At 50.1% G+C, this 18,506-nt stretch overlaps 1 protein-coding gene across 6 annotated transcripts; it reads right to left on the bottom strand.

Annotated features, from left to right (window-relative positions):
* Positions 1–1,817: 1,817 nt before the first annotated feature.
* LOC118080914 (zinc finger protein 345-like) lies at positions 1,818–17,137 on the bottom strand. Of its 6 annotated transcripts, none has more exons than XR_009557082.1 (6): positions 16,598–17,137; positions 15,645–15,760; positions 15,096–15,170; positions 10,755–10,982; positions 3,979–8,200; positions 1,818–3,726 (listed from the first exon to the last, which is right to left on the bottom strand). XR_009557082.1 is itself a non-coding variant. In XM_035106936.2 (5 exons), exons 2-5 carry the CDS (start codon positions 15,676–15,678, stop codon positions 6,294–6,296), a joined length of 2,244 nt encoding a protein of 747 aa, XP_034962827.1. In that variant the 5' UTR covers positions 15,679–15,760; positions 16,598–17,137; the 3' UTR covers positions 1,818–6,293. The 6 variants fall into 6 exon arrangements, 4 of the variants coding, with proteins under 4 accessions (XP_034962827.1, XP_034962828.1, XP_034962829.1 ...); XR_009557083.1 differs by having other exon boundaries at positions 1,818–5,094; positions 5,128–8,200; XM_035106936.2 differs by having other exon boundaries at positions 1,818–8,200.
* Between the last annotated feature and the right edge of the window lie 1,369 nt (positions 17,138–18,506).

The following is an 18,506-nucleotide window of genomic DNA, read 5'->3' as shown; positions in this document are numbered from 1 at the left end:
CATCCTTGCTATCACTGGGGGCAAAGATCACATTGAGTGTGCGCCCTGCTTGGTGTGCTGCACCAGTGACCAGCTGAGAGACCCATAGTTGTCATGGAGGCTGTGAAGTCTTGAGCTGGCCTCCGTGTGGATATTGATGTCACCCAGGATTACTATTTAGGGCTCTCCCAACTATACCCCAGAGACTACCTGATCAGGAATGCTGCTGGGCAAGAGGGTGGTTGGTAGACCAGCAGCAGCCATGATCTGTCTCCCTGGTCCAGCACCAGGCTGCTGCTGTTGTTTAGTTGTTTAGTCATGTCCGACTCTTCGTGACCCCATGGACCATAGCACGCCAGGCACTCCTGTCTTGCACTGCCTCCCACAGTTTGGTCAGACTCCTGTTAGTAGCTTCGAGAACACTGTCCAACCACCTCGTCCTCTGTCGTCCCCTTCTCCTAGTGCCCTCAGTCTTTCCCAACATCAGGGTCTTTTCCAGGGAGTCTTCTCTTCTCATGAGGTGGCCAAAGTATTGGAGCCTCAGCTAGACCCTCAAAACAAGGGTTTCCCAAACTTGGGTCTCCAGCTGATTTTGGACTACAATTCCCAACATCCCTGGCTACTGGTCCTACTAGCTAGGGATGATGGGAGTTGTAGTCCAAAAATAGCTGAAGACCCAATTTCGGAAAACCCTGCTCTAAACCCATCTCATGGTTAAGAAGCTTCCTGGTGAAGGAGATGATGTTTCTATAGACAATAGCAACACCCCTGCCTCAACCCCCTAGTCTAGAAGTACAGAAAAAGCAAATGGGCACAGCTGGGTAAAAGCAGGCCCACCCAGCTCACTCACGGAAGCAAGCCAGGTCAGTCTGCTAATCCACAAACAAATCATGGGTGAGCATGGTTTTATTATGGACTGATCTGACATTCAGCACCACCAGACCAGAGGGCTCAGCAGATATGCCACCAATAACTTCCAGTGGACTGAGAATGCGGGAACGAGGAACGGAGGCCAAGCACCTCGTGTAGAACCAAATGGCGAAAAGGTTCTGTAAACACCATCCTGGTAGTCAAGATCACCCTGAGACTAATTGTTTTTTGCTGCAAGAATGAGCTCACCACATATGTTTATGCTCTTGCTTTGGTAAAAAGGTAAAGGACCCCTGGACGGTTAAGTCCAGCCAACAACTACCAGACTTTTAGAAGACATCTGAAGGCAGCCCTGTTTAGGGAAGTTTTTAATGTTTAATAGATTATTGTATTTTAATATTCTGTTGGAAGCCGCCCAGAGTGGCTGGGGAAACTCAGCCAGATGGGTGGGGTATAAATAATAAATTGTTGCTGTTGTTGTTATAGGCAACTATGGGGTTGCGGTGCTCATCTTGCTTTCAGGCCGAGGGAGCTGGCATTTGCCCACAGACAGCTTTCCAGGTCATGTGGCCAGCATGACTAAACCGCTTCTGGCGCAACGGGACACCATGAGGGAAACCAGAGCGCACGGAAACACCGTTTACCTTCCCGCCGCAGCGGTACCTATTTATCTACTTGCACTGGTGTGCTTTTGAAATGCTAGGTTGGCAGGAGCTGGGACAGAGCAACGGGAGCTCACCATTGTTGTGCAGATTCCAACCACTGACCTTCCAATCAGCAAGCCCAAGAGACTGAGTGGTTTAGACCAGTGGTCCTCAACCTTGGGTCTCCAGATGTTTTTGGCCTACAACTCCCATGATCCCTAGCTAGCAGGACCCGTGGTCAGGGATGATGGGGATTGTAGTCTCAAAACATCTGGAGGCCCAAGGTTGAGGACCACTGGTTTAGACCACAGCGCCCCCCCCCCCGCATCCCTTTCACTCTTGCTTTGATGCTATGCTTATCTGTTGGCTTCAGATGCTGGAGCCTAGGGATGGGAGTTGTCAGCGCAGTTTGGAGGCCTGCTACCCATGTCTCTATAGACAGGTCGGCTTAATTAGCCACTGGACGTAAGATATTTTCTGTATAAGTAATGCTTAACATATTAGCCTCTTGTGGACAGTCATGGCAAATGCTTGCTGTTTCAGTGTTCGGCCTGAGTCTGTAAAAGCAGCAAGGTCTCTGGGCATTGCATTTTAAGTGTGCACCTTCTCATAAATTAATCACTCTAGCGTTTTTGACATCCTTCTTTGAAACCCTTGACCAAACTTCTTTAAGGTTTCGGTGTTTGGTTTTTAACCTAACGTCAAAATTTAAGCAAGCCTTTATGGATTTTCCGCTTCCTAAAAAAATAAATAAATAAAAAATCCACCATTCCGTGTCTTCTCTTTTTATTTTCTTCACAGTTTAGAAATTCTACTCCTCCCCCCAAAAAAACCCCAACCTCATCAGCATCAATAATAATAAAAATAAAACTTAGCCAGTTTTACACTCGATACAAAAACAAAAAAAAAACTAACAACACAAACAATAATATCAATAATACCAACAATAAAAAGGATGTTGTGTGCGTGTGAAAAGATGCTCATCAATATTTTGATCTGCTAAAATGCACAATTCAGCAGTACCGTGAGCTGCGAAGCCTTTTGAACTTGGGACAATGGGGAAGCCTTTTCCCACCAGAGATCTCTTAATGCAATGTACATATTTATTTATTTTCCTTTGCCCCCAGATGCAGATAGCTTCAAGTCAAAGGCAGTTATCTCCTCCAGGTTGGGAGATGGCAGGGAAATGCCTGGAGGCAAGGCACATAAATCTGCTACCTGCCTCTGTCCTTTCAGCAGCAACCGGTCAAACACAATCCGTTGTCTTTTTGGTCTCCCCAAGTATGAAAACCCTACAGGACCCCCCCCCCAAAAAAAGCAGCACGTCTTCCATGTTTCCTTTCTACAGATGCACCATAACATTAACAGCACCGAGTTGATGGTAACAGTGTGAGAGGTCTGCCTTTCCCAGCAGCGTGAAGGCGCCCCGAAAGCAAGAAGATACAAAGAGAAGCCAGTTTGGTGTTAGGAACACCAAGGAAGGCAAATCTACATTAAAGTGGTTTTGAACTGTCAAGAGCGCCCCATCCCAGGAACTGTTAGTTTGGCAAGGGTACTTTGTTAACAGGAATTTTCAGGAAAATTTAGGCTTTGGCCTGGTCTCCTCAATGTGGTGGGGAAATGAGACTGAAGCGTGAGCTGTACCACTTTCTTAAAAAAAAAAAACCACACACACAAAACAACTAGTGTATAAGCAGAAAGTTTCTAACTCACCTTTCCTTCTGTCGCAACCTAACAGCAAGAAATCCCTCAGATAGGTGTGCACTTTTTAAAAAATTGTGATTCCCCTCTCTCAAGCTGAAGCATACAACCTCAGAACTCGATTATATTGTATGTTTTCTCCTCGGCTTTCTGCTCACGTTGAAAAGACCTTTCTTGGGGAGCAGAAAATGGCTGCTAAAGCAATCCGAACCACTGATGCAGATGCATAGCTGCCAAGTTCTCCCTTTTTTTTAAGGGAAATTCCCTTATGCTGAATAGGCTTCCTCGCGAGAAAAGGGAAAACTTGGCAGCTATGTGCAGATGTTGCCAAACTGAAGAGGCCAAAGGGAATGAGATACAGGTGTGCTAATGGGTGCAATCCAATGGAAACTTTTCTGGGCCGAGGAAACCTGCAGCCCTCCAGAGGCTGTTGGACTACAACTCCCATTGCCCATGATAAATTGGCCATGTTGGCTGGAGAGCTCATGGGAGTAGCAGTCCAACAGCCTCTGGAGGGCCACAATTTCCCCACCTCGCCGTTGTTGTTGTTTAGTCATTTAGTCGTGTCCGACTCTTCGTGACCCCCTTCATGGATCAATGCCTTGTCGTGGCGAAGGGGCTTGAGTAACTCAGAGAAGCTATGAGCTATGCCATGCAGGGCCACCCAAGATGGACAGGTCATAGTGGAGAGTTTTGACTAAACGTGATCCACCTGGAGAAGGAACTGGCAAGCCACTCCAGTATTCCTGCCAAGAAAACTCCATGGACAAAGACAACAGGCCACCTCGCCTTACATGGAAGTAAACCCACTGAACTCACTGCGGATTTTATCCAAGTAAATATGCATGGAATCAGGCGGGATGAAGAAGAGAGATGAAGAGTTGGAGGTAGCAGAATTGGGGAAAGGAAGAGGCAGAAAGGGTGCAAACTGCAGAATAAAATCATCAGGGTAGATGCAAGATTATACAGCCTCCCCCCCCCCCGGATGGAAATCTGCTGCCCCCTAATCCAGGCAGATGTTTGACAATCTTTTAGTCCAGATTAATCTAATATATATTAATCCCAGTTTCTAAGACCCCCATCTACACGATACGTTTAAAGCAGTATCACACCACTTTAAACAATCATCACTCCCCCCTCCCAAAAAAAAGAATCCTGGGAATTGTAGTTTAAGGGTGCCGAGAGTTGTCAGGAGACCCCTATTCCCCTCTCAGAGCTACGATTCCCAGAGTTGCTTCATGATCAGTTGTCCTTTCCAGGACTCTGGAAATCTTAGTTCTGTGAGAGGAATAGGGGTCTCCTGATGACTCTCAACATGCTTAACAAATTACAGTTCTCAGGTTCTTTTGGAGAAACCATGGCTGTTTAAAATGGTAGAATAGTCGTTTATACGGATGGTGCAAACAGGGACCTTTTTCATGAAAGCTGAAGCTACTTAGAATCACTTTTCCAGACTTCAAAAGGTAGCCTGAATATACAGGTGAAACTCGGAAAATTGGAATACCGTCGAAAAGTGCATTTATTTCAGTAATGCAACTTAAAAGGTGAAACCAATATATGAGATAGATGCATGACATGCAAAGCAAGATATGTCAAGCCTTTATTTGTTGTAATTATTTGTCGTTAGGGGGTCAATTATAAATGGAATGTAATTAATGAAATGTAATAGCGATGTTTGTTTTTGTTTATTTTTGTATTATTGTAACTATTTGTTTTATTACTGTGGAATTTCCAAAAGAAAGCATTTGTAAAAATTAAAAGAAAAATTAAAAATAATAAGTTGCACTTTACGACGATATTCTAATTTTCCGAGTTTCACCTGTACGTTGACTGCCTTTTAACAAACCTTGGACTCACAGCCCTTTCTCCTGCCTTCCATGCTGCTTCTACATTATGGGACCTCTCTATGGTCTCGATTAATCAGGAGTATCACCCCTCCTGTTCTTTAAATGCAGTTTAGAATCATAGAAGAATCCAATCCTCCTCCTTTTCCATGCTTAAAAAAAACCCCTTGTGTGAATGAATCATATGGCGCAAGCTCGTCTGCATTAGGTTATGTCAACCTTTGCCAATCTGGCACCCTCCAGATATTTTGGACTACACTATATTTTTGCTGGCTGGGGCTGATGGGAGTTGTAGTCCAAAACTTCTGAAGATCACCAAGAAGGCTGGATTCGTTTGTGAACAGGAGGAATGAGAAGCACAGGACGAAAGGGTGTGTGGGCAACAGGGTAAGGGCGGCTAACCTCTGACCCTCCGGATGTGGTTGGATTCGAGCTCCCATTCAGCCAACCTCACACAGGTCCCCCACCCCTGCAGGAGACAGCCCGCTTTCATGATCACGGAGCCCCAAGCACAACCGGATAGCTCAGTTGGCAGAGCAGCAGACTCTTAATCTCAGGGTCACGGGTTCGAGTCTCACGTTGGGAAAAAGATTGGGCTGGATTAGATGACCCTCTTGGTCCTTTCCAACTACATAAACAGTGGTTCAACTTTTGCAGTCCTCCGTCATTTCAAGTCCACAGAGCGGTGTTCGTTCAGGAGAGTGGTGGGTCTGGAGTTCTGAAGGGTCCCTCCTATTAAAAAGACCTTCATGTCAAGCCAAAGGCTGCTTGCAGACTGCAACTTAAGACACTCAGGTTCAGAGGGGAATCTTCCTTCTCACAGTGCAGTCTCACTCGTCACTGGCTCCCTTCAGTGGCATCATTCATCCCAGCCAAGGGGAAGAAACTTGCCTGCGATGAGGGATGCTCACCAGGTGAGTGGATGAGCCAAAGCCATTGTAACCGGGGCATGAGCTGGCGCTAGTTTAACCAGGGAAGCAGAACGAGAACAGAGCTGGGATGAATGAGAGGAGGCCATTAGATGGAAAAGGAGAGCACCAGGCAGGAAATGGAGACTTAACCACACGTCTGAAGCACACACACCCCTCCACAAAAAATCCTAGAATTATCGTTTGCACACAGGGAGAGGGAGAGGGAGAGAGAGAGAGAGAGAGAGCTACAGTTCCCAGCACTCTTAACAAACTACAGTTCTCAGGATTCTTTGGAGGGGAGCTTTCAACATATGGTGTGTGCGCAGCTGTCGGATGGGCAGGATTTAGTTGATCAGAGATGAAGCCTGGGCCCCGCCGGGGGAAGGGGAAGAGAAGGACGAGTGGGAAAAGCCTCGAGAGGGAAAGGACAGAGACCAGGGCAGGTCCAAAGAAGGGATCGGGAGGGACGAGATAGAAGAGGGGAAGGAAGGCAGGGAGGGCAGGGGCCCAGGCGAAGCGAAGGAGGCTGAGAAGGCCGAGGCGGGCAGGGGAGCGGCAGGTTTGGCAGCGCTGCCGGCCAGCAGTGTGGTGTGGGCCGCCCCGGCGCTGCCGGCCGAGGAGGCCTTGCTGTTGCTGTGGGTGCGCTGGTGCCGGTTGAGGTGGGAGCTGCGGCTGAAGCACTTGCCGCAGACGCCACACTTGTAGGGCTTCTCCCCGGTGTGGGTGCGCTGGTGGATGGTGAGCTCGGAGCGCTGGATGAAGGCCTTCCCGCACTCCCCACAGGCGTAGGGCTTCTCGCCCAGGTGGGTGCGCTGGTGCGTCAGCAGGTTGGAGCTGACGCTGAAGCACTTGCCGCAGGCGTCGCAGCGGTACGGCTTCTCGCCCGTGTGCATCCGCCGGTGGATGGTCAAGTCCGACCTCTGGATGAAGGCCTTGCCACAGTCGGCGCAGGAGAACGGCTTCTCCCCAGTGTGGATGCGCTGGTGCTTCACCAGCGCCGAGCGCTGGGCGAAAGCTTTCCCGCAATCCTCGCACTTGAAGGGCTTCTCCGCCGGCGGTTGCAGCGACAGCGGCGGCATTTTGCCCAGGCTCTTCCCACAGTCCAGGCAGTGGCTGCTGCGCGTGAAGCGTCCCTTGGCGCTGCCGCAGAGAGGGTGTTTCAAGCCCACTTTGCTGCCCGCCCCAAGAAGGAACCCCTTGATGTGTTCAGGGCAACGGTGGGCGGCCGCAGCGGCTGCTTGGGCTTGGTGGACCCTCTGGTGCCGGTCGAGGTGGGAGCTGACAGAGAAGCCGCGCCCGCACTGCGCGCAGGTGTAAGGGCGCTCGCCCGTGTGCACGCGCTGGTGCCGCTCCAAGTCGGAGCGCTGGATGAAGCGCTTGCTGCAGTCGCCGCACGGGAAAGGCCGCTCGCCCGTGTGGATGCGCTGGTGCTGCGCCAGGTTGGAGCTGCGGCTGAAGCGTTTGCCGCAGGCGCCGCACTGGTAGGGGCGCTCCCCGGAGTGAGTCTTGCGGTGCTTAGAGAGCGCCGAGCGCTGCCCAAAACATTTCCCGCAATCGGGGCAGCTGTGGGCAGCCGGGGCGGCGGCCGCCGGGGGCTCCTCCTCCTCCCGGAGGCCGTGGCGGTGGGTGCGGCGGTGGCGGTCGAGGTGGGAGCTGACGGAGAAGCGCTTGCCGCAGTCACGGCAGGCGTAGGGGCGCTCGCCCGTGTGCACCCGCTGGTGGCGCTCCAGGTCGGACTTCTGGGTGAAGGCCTTGCCACAGGCGGTGCAGGGGAAGGGGCGCTCACCTGTGTGCACCCGCCGGTGCTGAGCCAGGTTGGAGCTGCGGTTGAAGCGCTTGCCGCAGGCCGTGCACGGGTAGGGCTTCTCACCCGAGTGGATCTTCTGGTGCTTGGCCAGGATGGAGCGCTGACGGAAACAGCGCCCGCACTCGGCGCATTGGTGCGGCCTCTCCGGGGTCAGGGTGCTGTGGCCTCGCCTGCTGAGGCTCACGTTGCTCTTCCCACACTCCACGCACACTCCCGGCCTTTCCTGCTGGTCTTGGAGCTTCTTGGGAGCCTTGGCCTCCGGTGGACAGATTGCTGGCACTCGCGGCAGCTGCCTCTCCTCCAGGTCCGGCTGGCACCGGCCACCGCTGGCTTCTTCCGCCTCGTCTGGGCTGTTGGATCTCCCCGTTGAAGGGGAACCTGGCGGCTCTGCCTTCTCCAGGCTGATTTCCCCCTGAAGTGGCACCTCTTCGTTCTCCTCAGCGGCTGTCATTTTGTTGGGGGGGAAAGAGAAAAGTTGTTATGGCCCTGTCAGTGTGGGATGTATCTCAAATGCAACATTTCCTGTTTCCTAGAGTGGATACACAGGGGAGTGTTGCTCCAGACAGGGAGGATTTCCTGTCACACCTGACCTGGAGCATCCTCCCCGTGGGTGACCAGGTAGATGGGCGTGACCATAGCAGACCCTATAAACAGACTAGTCATGCAGCCATCTTCCTCTTTTGGCCCTTTGGCTCTTTTGCTCGTCCTTACAGAGGATGGAGGCCACAAGGTAGAAAGTCTGAGGCCTAGCTCAGACTTCTTTTTCTCTACAACTGTAACTGTAACTACAAGCTAAAGCCTGTCTTCGGGACCATACTGTGAACTGAATGTAAGTAAACTGTACCATTACTTTATAAAGAAGACTGTCGTGCCAACTATTCTTTTTAAGAGGGAACTAAAGGGGAAATTTACCAGGAACAATCCAATCTGGACAAGCCAGACTGAATTGCTCAACTTCTATGATTCTAACGAATTCATGAACTTGCTTCCGGGAATGTGCTTTGCTACTATCTCACTAGCGTGAGTGAGGAAGGATAATATTTAATCAATACATCTTCTCCTACTATCCACAACATTCCCACCATCAGGCAAGGAATGTCTGGCGTTAAGGATGACCTCTTTATCATCAGACATGCACTTACAAGTTAGGAAACGGCATGCCCATCAGTCTTAGGTATCTCAGCTACCCCTAGTTGTGCCCCCAATGAGGCAGCTGCGACAATAGAGAGGCCTGCCCCCCACCTCAACTGATGCACCGTATTTTTCACTCCATAGGACGCACCTAGTTTTTAGAGGAGGAAAAGAAGAAGAAAAAATTGCTTTCTTGAATTGTCCTAGGCATAGCAGCAGTCAACTCCTAGAGGCCTAGGTGCCTTTGCCTCCCTCCCCTTAAATATTTGAGGAAGCTTCTTTTGCAAAGGGGGAAAGCTCCATTTTTTAGGATCAGCTCAAAGTTGCTGAGTTTCCTTGCAAAGGGAAAAAATCCTGTTTTTATGGGGTTCAACCCACAGTTCTGCAGCTTCTTCTCTAGGAAAGGAAAGGGACCATTTCTACAGTTTCCAGACAGATAATCTAATTCTACAGTTTCCAGATAACAATTGAGGCCTAGGCAAGGGGCCGGGAAGGGAGCTAGCTCTCTTATCTCCCTCCCCATCTCTTGCAATTAGCTGCTGAACGGGTTCCTTTCAACTGCTCATTCCCTCGTTAGCCTTTAGCTCTTTCTTTTTTTTAAAAAAAAAAAGCACATCTGCCTTTAGCCCCTGGTCAATTCGGCTCCAGGGACCATGCATTCGCTACATAAGATGCACAGACATTTCCTCTTACTTTTTAGGAGGGAAAAAATACGTCTTATGGAACGCAAAATACGGTATCTCCCTATGTGAGCTGCATGCAAGCAGGCTTACATTTCACTCCTTGTCTGATCCTGGGGGGACAGTGCAGCAGGAAAGGTGGGGGCAGGAGGAGAAGGTAAGGAAGCCAGTGTGGTGTAGTGATTAAGGTCTTAGACTAAGACCTACCCTGTTTCTCATATTTTAAGGCATCCCCATAAAATAAGCCATAGCAGGATTTTTAAGCATTCGAGGAATATAAGCCATACCCCGAAAATAAGACATAGTGATAGGAGCAGCAGCAATGCTGGCCACGGCAGGAGGAGGAGGAAAAAAATAAGACATCCCTTGAAAATAAGCCATAGTGTGTTTTTTTGAGGAAAAAATAAATATAAGACGTGTCTTATAATATGAGAAACACGGTAGGAGGTAAAGGTAAAGGTAAAGGGACCCCTGACCATTAGGTCCAGTCGTGACCGACTCTGGGGTTGCGCGCTCATCTCGCATTATTGGCCGAGGGAGCCGGCGTATAGCTTCCAGGTCATGTGGCCAGCATGACAAAGCCGCTTCTGGCAAACCAGAGCAGCACATGGAAACGCCGTTTACCTTCCCGCTGTAGCGGTTCCTATTTATCTACTTGCATTTTGATGTGCTTTCGAACTGCTAGGTGGGCAGGAGCTGGGACCAAGCAACGGGAGCTCACCCCGTCACAGGGATTCGAACCGCCGACCTTCTGATCAGCAAGCCCTAGGCTCAGTGGTTTAACCCACAGAGCCACCTGGGTCCCTAGGAGACCTAGGAGACCAGGGTTCAAATCCCCACTCAGCCATTAAGCTCACTGTGTGACCTTGGACCAGTCACTGTCTCTCAGCCTAGCTTACCTCACAGGGTTGTTGTGGAGCCTGAACTGAGAAGTGGAACCGTTTATGTAAATGCAATACATAAAAGATGATTAAATAGAAGTCGCTTGGAGACTCTTTGTGTGCCTGGCAAGTTCAATAAATAATAATCAATCTATCGAACAGGTTCAGGAGGAATGCAGGAAGCCCAAGCCGGCCTTGCCAGAGCCTAGCAGCCACACTGAGCTGAGTTTTTTTTCTTATTTCTTAGGAGTTTCACACACACCCTGTTTTACCGGCACCGTGGCTTGTGCCACAAGCCACGCCCACCTTCATCCTTGGGGCTTTTTGGCGCCTTCTTCCGGGCTTTCCGCTTCCCTTCCTGGCTCTGCTCTTTCACCAGCTCCCGCAACATCTTCTCCACCTGGTTCCTGCCGGCTGTCTGCAGAATGAGGCCCAGCTGCCGTCGGAGGTCGGCATTCATCCCACTTTCGCTGGGGCCAGCTGCCGTCGAATCATGCATCGGGGTCTGTTCTGCTTGGCTCTGGTCGGGCTCGTCTGCAACACGGGGGGACAAAACGGGACGCTGATCAGACTGGAGTTCCCAGTCAGGGCTGCCAACCAAACAGGAGCATGTCTTAATGGCAGGTTGATGTACAGGAAATGAGCAAGGGAAGCTTTTTACAGCACGGAGGTGAACAATGGTTAACGTCTGTGTGCCAAGCCACTTTTAAAATGCACAGTTACAGACGCTGACTTAAAAATTGGCAAAACTGTCCCCAGTGTCAGCCTGGAGCAAGACCAACAGAATAATGGGGAGTTCTCGCTCCCTCTTGCCATAATATTAAACTGGTACAGCTCCCATGCCAATGAACAGACGTTTTTTCTTTTCTTTTTTTATTTAAGAATCAAATAAAACCCACCTTTCTGTTTTAAGATCAGTGCTGCATGTGTCTTACAACAACGAGATAGATATACAGTGGTACCTCGACGTACGAACGACTCGACAACCGAATTTTTCGACTTACGAATGGGGGTAGTGGCCGCGCGCTTACGAATGTCTCGACATCCGAAAGAAAACCGCGGCAGTTTTAGATAGAGATTTTTCGACTTATGAATTTTTAGATAGGGTGGCTTCAACTTACGAATTTTTCCGTTTCCAATGCATTCCTACGGGAAAATGCGTTTCCAATGGCGTTTTTCGACATACGAATTTTTTGACCTACGAAGGTGCCTTCGGAACGGATTAAATTCATTAAGTCGAGGCACCACTGTATGTGTGTGTGTGTGTGTGTGTGTGTGTTTTATATTTAAAAAATAGCAGAATAAAATAGTAAGCACAATAGAAACAGAGAGAGATAAAGCAGGTAAAAGCAGCTAGCTCAAAAGCAAGGGCACAGATGCTTAAAAAAAAGAAAATATGGTGTGCAGGTGGATTAGCGAAACAAAAGAGCTTTTGAGACAGGTCAGTTTCTTCTGCATTCTGCAATATAGCACTGACACAATAATAGCACATAAGTAGTGGGTTTATGCTGGACTGTGCAAACGTCATCCTGCTCATTTATTGATATATAGGTGAAATTCGGAAAATTAGAATATCGTCGAAAAGTGCATTTATTTCAGTAATGCAACTTATTATTTTTTCTTTTTCTTTTAATTTTTACAAATGCTTTCTGTTGGAAATTCCACAGTAATAAAACAAATAGTTACAATAATACATTTCAATAATTATATTCCGTTTATAATTGACCCGCCTAACAACAAATAATTACAATTACAACAAATAAAGGCTTGACATATCTTGCTTTGCATGTCATGCATCTATCTCATATATTGGTTTCACCTTTTAAGTTGCATTACTGAAATAAATGCACTTTTCGACGATATTCTAATTTTACCGAGTTTCACTTGTATGGATTATATTTATAACCGGTTGTTCTGCAACGCTTCCCCAAGATTACTGCATTACAGTGGAACCTTGGTTTTCAACCGGGATCCGTTCCAGAAGACTGTTCAGGTTCGGAAACCGAGGTGCGGTTTCCCATAGAAAATAATGCAAAATGGATCAATCTGTTCCAGACCTTTAAAACCTCCCCCTAAAACAGCAATTTAACTTGAATTTTACTATCTAGTGATACACAATGAAAGCAATAAACACATTAAACTGTATTGTAAAAGCAGTAATAAATCAACACAACGCAGATGATAAATGTAAATTTTTCTTACCTGCAATGATGGTTTTTTTGGGGGGGGTCCTTCTTCAATAATCACTGTAGGTTACTCGTCTCCTGGCTTCCCTTGATTTTTTTTACACCACTGACACCTGGTTCAGACCCACTGGATCTTTTCCTCACTAACAATTTTCCCACCGACATTTGCTCCTCTTCCCGACGTTTTAAAATTTGCCTGAAGTGAGACATCGCATGATCATTGAAAGTGCTAGTGGCGTGACTTACAGCGGCTTTATCAGGGTGGCATTTTTCAACAAAAGCTTGCAGCTCGGCCCATTTTGCACACATTCCTTCGATCAGTGCGGTAGGAAGAATTTCTCTCCTCTCCTCCTTCGGGGACAATTCCTCAGCTGCCGCCTGTTGCTGCTCCGCCAGAATGTTCCGAAGCTCTTCTGTGGTCAGTTCAGTCTTGTGCTCCTCCACCAACTCCTCGACATCATCCCGACTCACTTCCAAGCCCAAGGACTTTCCCAGAGACACAATATCTTCCACAATAAGAGCACCCTCTTCAACCTCCTCAGGTACACGTTCCGGGACAGCTTCCGGCCACAATTTCTTCCATGCCGACTTCAGCGTTCTTTGAGACACGTCCCTCCACGCTTTGTCTATGAGATGTAAGCCGTGTAGGATACTGAAATGGTTCTTCCAGAACTCTCGGAGGGTTAGCTCTGTGTCCGAGGTCACCTCAAAGCACCTTTGGAACAGTGCTCTGGTGTAAAGCTTCTTAAAATTAGATATGACCTGCTGGTCCATGGGCTGGAGGAGAGGAGTCGTGTCGGGGGGCAAAAACTTTACATCGATGAAACTGAACTCTTCCACCAACTCGCCTTCCAAGCTCGGAGGGTGAGCTGGAGCATTATCCACAACAAGCAGGCACTTCATTGGGAGGTTTTTGTCTCGGAGGTATTTTCTTACGCTAGGCCCAAACACTTCATGAACCCACTCGATAAAAAACTGCCTGGTTACCCAAGCTTTGCTGTTCGCCCTCCACATCACATGCAATTTGCTTCTGATGACATTGTTTTCCTTAAATACCCTGGGGTTCACGGAATGGTAGACCAGCAAAGGCTTCATCTTGAAATCTCCACTTGCGTTCGCACAAAATAAAAGGCTAAGTCTGTCTTTCATGGGCTTGTGCCCTGGCAATGATTCCTCCTCCTTTGTGATGTAGGTCCTCTTTGGCATCCTCTTCCAAAAGAGGCCTGTCTCATCGCAGTTGAAAACTTGTTGGGGAAGGAAACCCTCGGCCTCAATGTAATCTTTAAATTCCAAAACAAATCGGTCGGCGTTCTCTTTGTTGGCAGCTTTGCAGTGTCTCACCGCACTGTGAATGCCACTTCTCCTCTTAAAATTATCAAACCACCCTCTACTTGCCTTGAAAATACAACTCTCAGCACTTGTTCCAGGGGTGTTTTTGATGAGGTCGGCATGCAACTGTAAAGCTTTTTCACAAATTACGCTCTCGGAAATGTTGTCACCGGCCAGCAGTTTTTCATTTATCCATACGGCGAGCCATTTTTCCACTTCTTCGATTGTCTGTGTTCTTTGTCTTGTAAGGGTTTCAACGCCTCTTGCGATGCCGGCTCCTTTATTTTTTAAGATGCTAGCAATTGTAGATTCGGCCAACTGCGTTGCCGGAACACATACAGGGACATCACTTCCGTGTCTGGAAATAATTTCCTTCTCCACCTCTGTTGGTGTTCTGTCAATGGTTTTCTTGGCTTCTTCGCAGCTTCTTCCCATTTCTCACACCACACCAAATAAGCATAAAATAAAATAAAAATGAAAAATAAGCCAAATACTGTGGTACCTCAGTTCTCTCACACCAAGTAAGCATAAAATAAAATAAGCCAAATAATAAGCCAAATAATAAGCCAAATACATAGCGCCAAATATCATCTCCATTTTCCGCAGTTGCTCAGGACGCAACAGTCGACACTCAGCAGAGGCCGCGTGGCACGTTCGATTTCCGAAGTGCATTCAAAAACCAAAGCATTTACTTCCGGGTTTTCGACGTCCGAAAACCGAATTGTTCGGCAGCCGAGACGTTTGAAAACCGAGGGTTGACTGTGTTCCCTTCCAGAGGGGGCACTCTTGCAGTACATAATGTGTGTTACGGCTGGGCGACGTACCGCCGAAGACCAGTTTGAAGCCAGTATCGTGAGATAATTTTGACCTGGCAATATATATTGCGCATCATGGTATATGTTTGCGTGTGTGTGTGTGCTACGCAAAAATCACGACGCGGGGGGAAACGTAAAGCCAGCCAATGCCTCCACATAGCTCCATCCTTATTTCAGACTTTGTGATCTATCGGTATATCGCGGTGTTTTGCTGGTGATTTTTTTTTTTTTTTTGCGATGCTGAAAAGCAGGTATCGCCCAGCCCTAGTGGGTGGGCGGGCAGGAAGCACCAAATGCCTTCCTCTATGCCAACTTACCAGGCACAAGTCCTCTCATCCTGTGGGACTCAGCGAAAGCTGTTATCCGGGGCCAACTGATGGCGATCTCCTCCGCTGCGGAGACAGAAACAGAAGGGGCAAGTCAGAGGAAGTGGAGAGGCGCTCCCAAGATTAGAGCAGCGAATAAGCATGAAGGGGGTCAGTCCAGGGCTAAGTCCTTTGGAGGGAGTGGCCATATGGCCTACTGTGTGGAGCAGATGTTATGCATGCATAGGGCTGCCATATGCCTTAGGCTCAACAACTTTCAGGGTGCCCTGGATTTTACTTTTTGAAATATGGCAACCCTATGTATGCAGAAGGTCCTGGGTCCAAGCCCTGGCATGCCTAGTTAAGTGGGTCCCATAGCAGGATGCACGGAAGAGCTTCTGCTAGAAGCAGTAGAATGCACTGCTAGCCAAAACAGAGGATAGTGTCTTTGGATTTTCCTTTAGATCAGGCATCCCCCAACTTCGGCCCTCCAGGTGTTTTGGACTACAATTCCCATCTTTCCCGGCCACTGGTCCTGTTAGCTAGGGATCAGCTACTTACCCAGCGAGATGACGTTGTCATAGTTCTCCTGCATGATGTTGGTCGCCGGGTGCTTCAGCAGAAGTGGGGAACCCCTGAAACGACAACCGTCCTCCACACTTAAACATGTGGTAGGACTGAGGAATGCAGGAGTTAATCAAGGTTCCTCTAGGCCGGGCTTGGGGGGCGGGGGCGGTCTTTGAAGGATGAGAGACCAAGGGGCAGAGGGGCTGGTGAAATTTGTTTATTTCTTGTATATCAGGGGTATGGGCCACTCCCAATAGACTGCAATCTACTCACAGAGTTAAAAACAGGCAGTGATCTACCCCATTTTGGGGGGCTCAGGTTGTTGAGCTTTTTTAGGGAGGAAAGCCCGTTTTTAGGGGTTCAGGTCAAAGCTTCTTTGAAGGGAGCTAGTGATCTACCAGTGATCTACCGCAGACGTCCAGTGATCTACGGTAGATCACGATCTACCTGTTGGACGTGCCTGTTGTATATCAAGATTGGCATTTATATCCCGCCTCTCCTCCAAGGAGCTCCAGGCAGCGTACGTGGTTCTCTCGCTCCCCGTTGTATTCTCACAACAACAGTCCTGTGGAGTAGGCCAGGCTGAGAGGGGGGGGACCCAAGTCCCTCAGCAAGGTTCGGGGTCCCTAGGAATCGTCTAGGGTTGCCAGACTCAATAGAGGACAGGACTTCTGTGCCTTTAATTGCCCTGCTCTCTTTTGAGTCTGGAAACCTTAAAGAGAAACCAGCAGACCCTTTGCTTGGAAATTAAACAAAGGGTCTGCTGGTTTCTCTTTAAGGTTTCCAGACTCAAAAGGGAGCAGGGCAATTAAAGGCACAGAAGTCCTGTCCTCTATTAGAGTCTGGCAACCCTAGAATCGGCTCCTATGTCTATGACTTAAGACAGATCAGTGGCCTGACCCTCCTCCAACCTTTAAATAAGCACCATGGAATTATAGGGGACTTACTCTCAAATTAAGCAAGTGGAGAGACTGCAGCCCGGCTCCATCCTTGCCGATTCTGCTCCTGACCTTTCGGAGCCTCTCTCCGGAGAGATTTCAAGCGTGGCTTGCTTGCTTCTTCTCTGCTTTCTCGGGCTCAGCCTTGCCTTTCAATGCCCTGCAGTTTCCAGCTGCTCTGGAGTTAATAGTTAAGAGAGCCCGGGGTTGCCTGCTGCTCCTCCCCCTCCCCGGGAGCGGAGTAATGGCGGCGTTTGCAGCCCGATCTAGCCTCCCACTCCTGGGATCGGGTTGCAAGGATCGGGTTGTGGCATCCCCCTGGGGACAGCTTCCGCTGCAGGGTGCAGGGGGCGGGGTGGGGAGGTCTCACGGACGCCCAGGTCACTATGGATGCAGCAGCAGCAGCCGCCGCTTGCTGACCCAGGAAGCTCAACCCCGGATGCAGCCGGCGAAAAGGAGGCGGAAAAGACAGCTGCCTTCAGACTTGGAAGCAGCAGCCGGGAGCCCTCTGCTGGATCCCCAGAAAGGATCAGGATTCAGGACCCTGTACAACGGGACCCCCTAGCCTAGTTGGTAGCATAAGAGCCTAAGGAGAACCCTGATGGATTAAGCCCACCTGGTCCAGCATCCTGTTCTCACCGCGGACATCCAGACCTTTGCGCGCAGGGATTTGCCGGTGGTTTCCAGAGACTGGTGCTCGAAAGCAGGGCAGCCTCCAGCCGGGCAGCCGGAGAGCGTAGCCGCCAGGGCTACCGGCCTCTGAATCAGTGCTGGATTTAGGTATAAGCTAAACAAGCTCTAGCTTAGGGCCCCATTCCCTTGGGGGCCCCCCAAAAAATAAAAGGGGAAAAAACTGGGTGTACATTTCCAAAATATAAGATAAAAAATAAAAATACATACAGCAACAGTGTTTTCTTTTTTCTTTTCTTTTGTGTATGAACCTATTAGGTCCATAAATTACCATGTAGCATATATTCAACACACAAAAAACAGTGACAATTTGTTCTTGACAAAGGACAGCTGGACATATAAAAAGGGCCCCATTAGCTTAGAGCCTCATCAAACCTAAATCCGGCCCTGCCTCTGATAAACCTCTGATATTCCTCTTTTGAGCCATCCAAGCTGGTGGTGATCCCTGGCTCCCACGAGCTGCAAGGGCGTACCCACCATGCGGCAAGTTAGGGCAGCTGCCCTACTCTAGAAGCAGGGCTGGTGGGCAGAGGCGGAGCACAGCCCGGCGGAGCGCGAGTTCGCCATTCCCGCCGCACCGCGCCGCACCCTCCCTCCAGCTCCCCGGCGCGCCCTCAGGCAAGGCCAAGCGCGGCGGGGAACCAGGGAGCGCGGCGCGGTGGGCGGGAACACCAAACTCGCGCTCTGCTGGGCTGGGCTCCGCCTCCGCCCACCAGCCCTGCTGCTAGGGAGGGGCACAGCCCGGCGGAGCGCGAGTTCGCCGTTCCCGCCCGCCGCGCTGCGCCCTCCCTCCAGCTCCCCGTCGCGCCCTCTGGCAAGGCCAAGCGCAGCGGGGAACCAGAGAGCGCGGCGCGGCGGGCGGGAACGCTGAACTCGCGCTCCGCTGGGCTGGGCTCCGCCTCCGCCTACCAGCCCTGCTGCTAGGGAGGGGCACAGCCCGGCGGAGCGCGAGTTCGCCGTTCCCGCCCGCCGCGCTGCGCCCTCCCTCCAGCTCCCCGTCGCGCCCTCTGGCAAGGCCAAGCGCAGCGGGGAACCAGAGAGCGCGGCGCGGCGGGCGGGAACGCTGAACTCGCGCTCCGCTGGGCTGGGCTCCGCCTCCGCCTACCAGCCCTGCTGCTAGGGAGGGGCACAGCCCGGCGGAGCGCGAGTTCGCCGTTCCCGCCCGCCGCGCTGTGCCCTCCCTCCAGCTCCCCGTCGCGCCCTCTGGCAAGGCCAAGCGCGGCGGGGA

Source organism: Zootoca vivipara, chromosome 2 (genome assembly GCF_963506605.1).
Source record: "Zootoca vivipara chromosome 2, rZooViv1.1, whole genome shotgun sequence".
In the NCBI taxonomy this organism is placed as follows: Eukaryota; Metazoa; Chordata; class Lepidosauria; order Squamata; family Lacertidae; genus Zootoca; species Zootoca vivipara.
Note: the sequence above shows the minus strand (reverse complement) of the source record. Positions and strands in the feature narration are given on the sequence as shown.

Excerpts from the sequence above, each read along its gene's own strand:
- LOC118080914 (XM_035106936.2), bottom strand. The coding sequence starts at position 15,678 with ATGCAGGAGAACTATGACAACGTCATCTCGCTGG. Across the intron at positions 15,171-15,644 it reads TGACAACGTCATCTCGCTGG|CGGAGGAGATCGCCATCAGT; the intron begins GTAAGTAGCTGA and ends CTGTCTCCGCAG. Across the intron at positions 10,983-15,095 it reads GATGAGAGGACTTGTGCCTG|ACGAGCCCGACCAGAGCCAA; the intron begins GTAAGTTGGCAT and ends CCCGTGTTGCAG.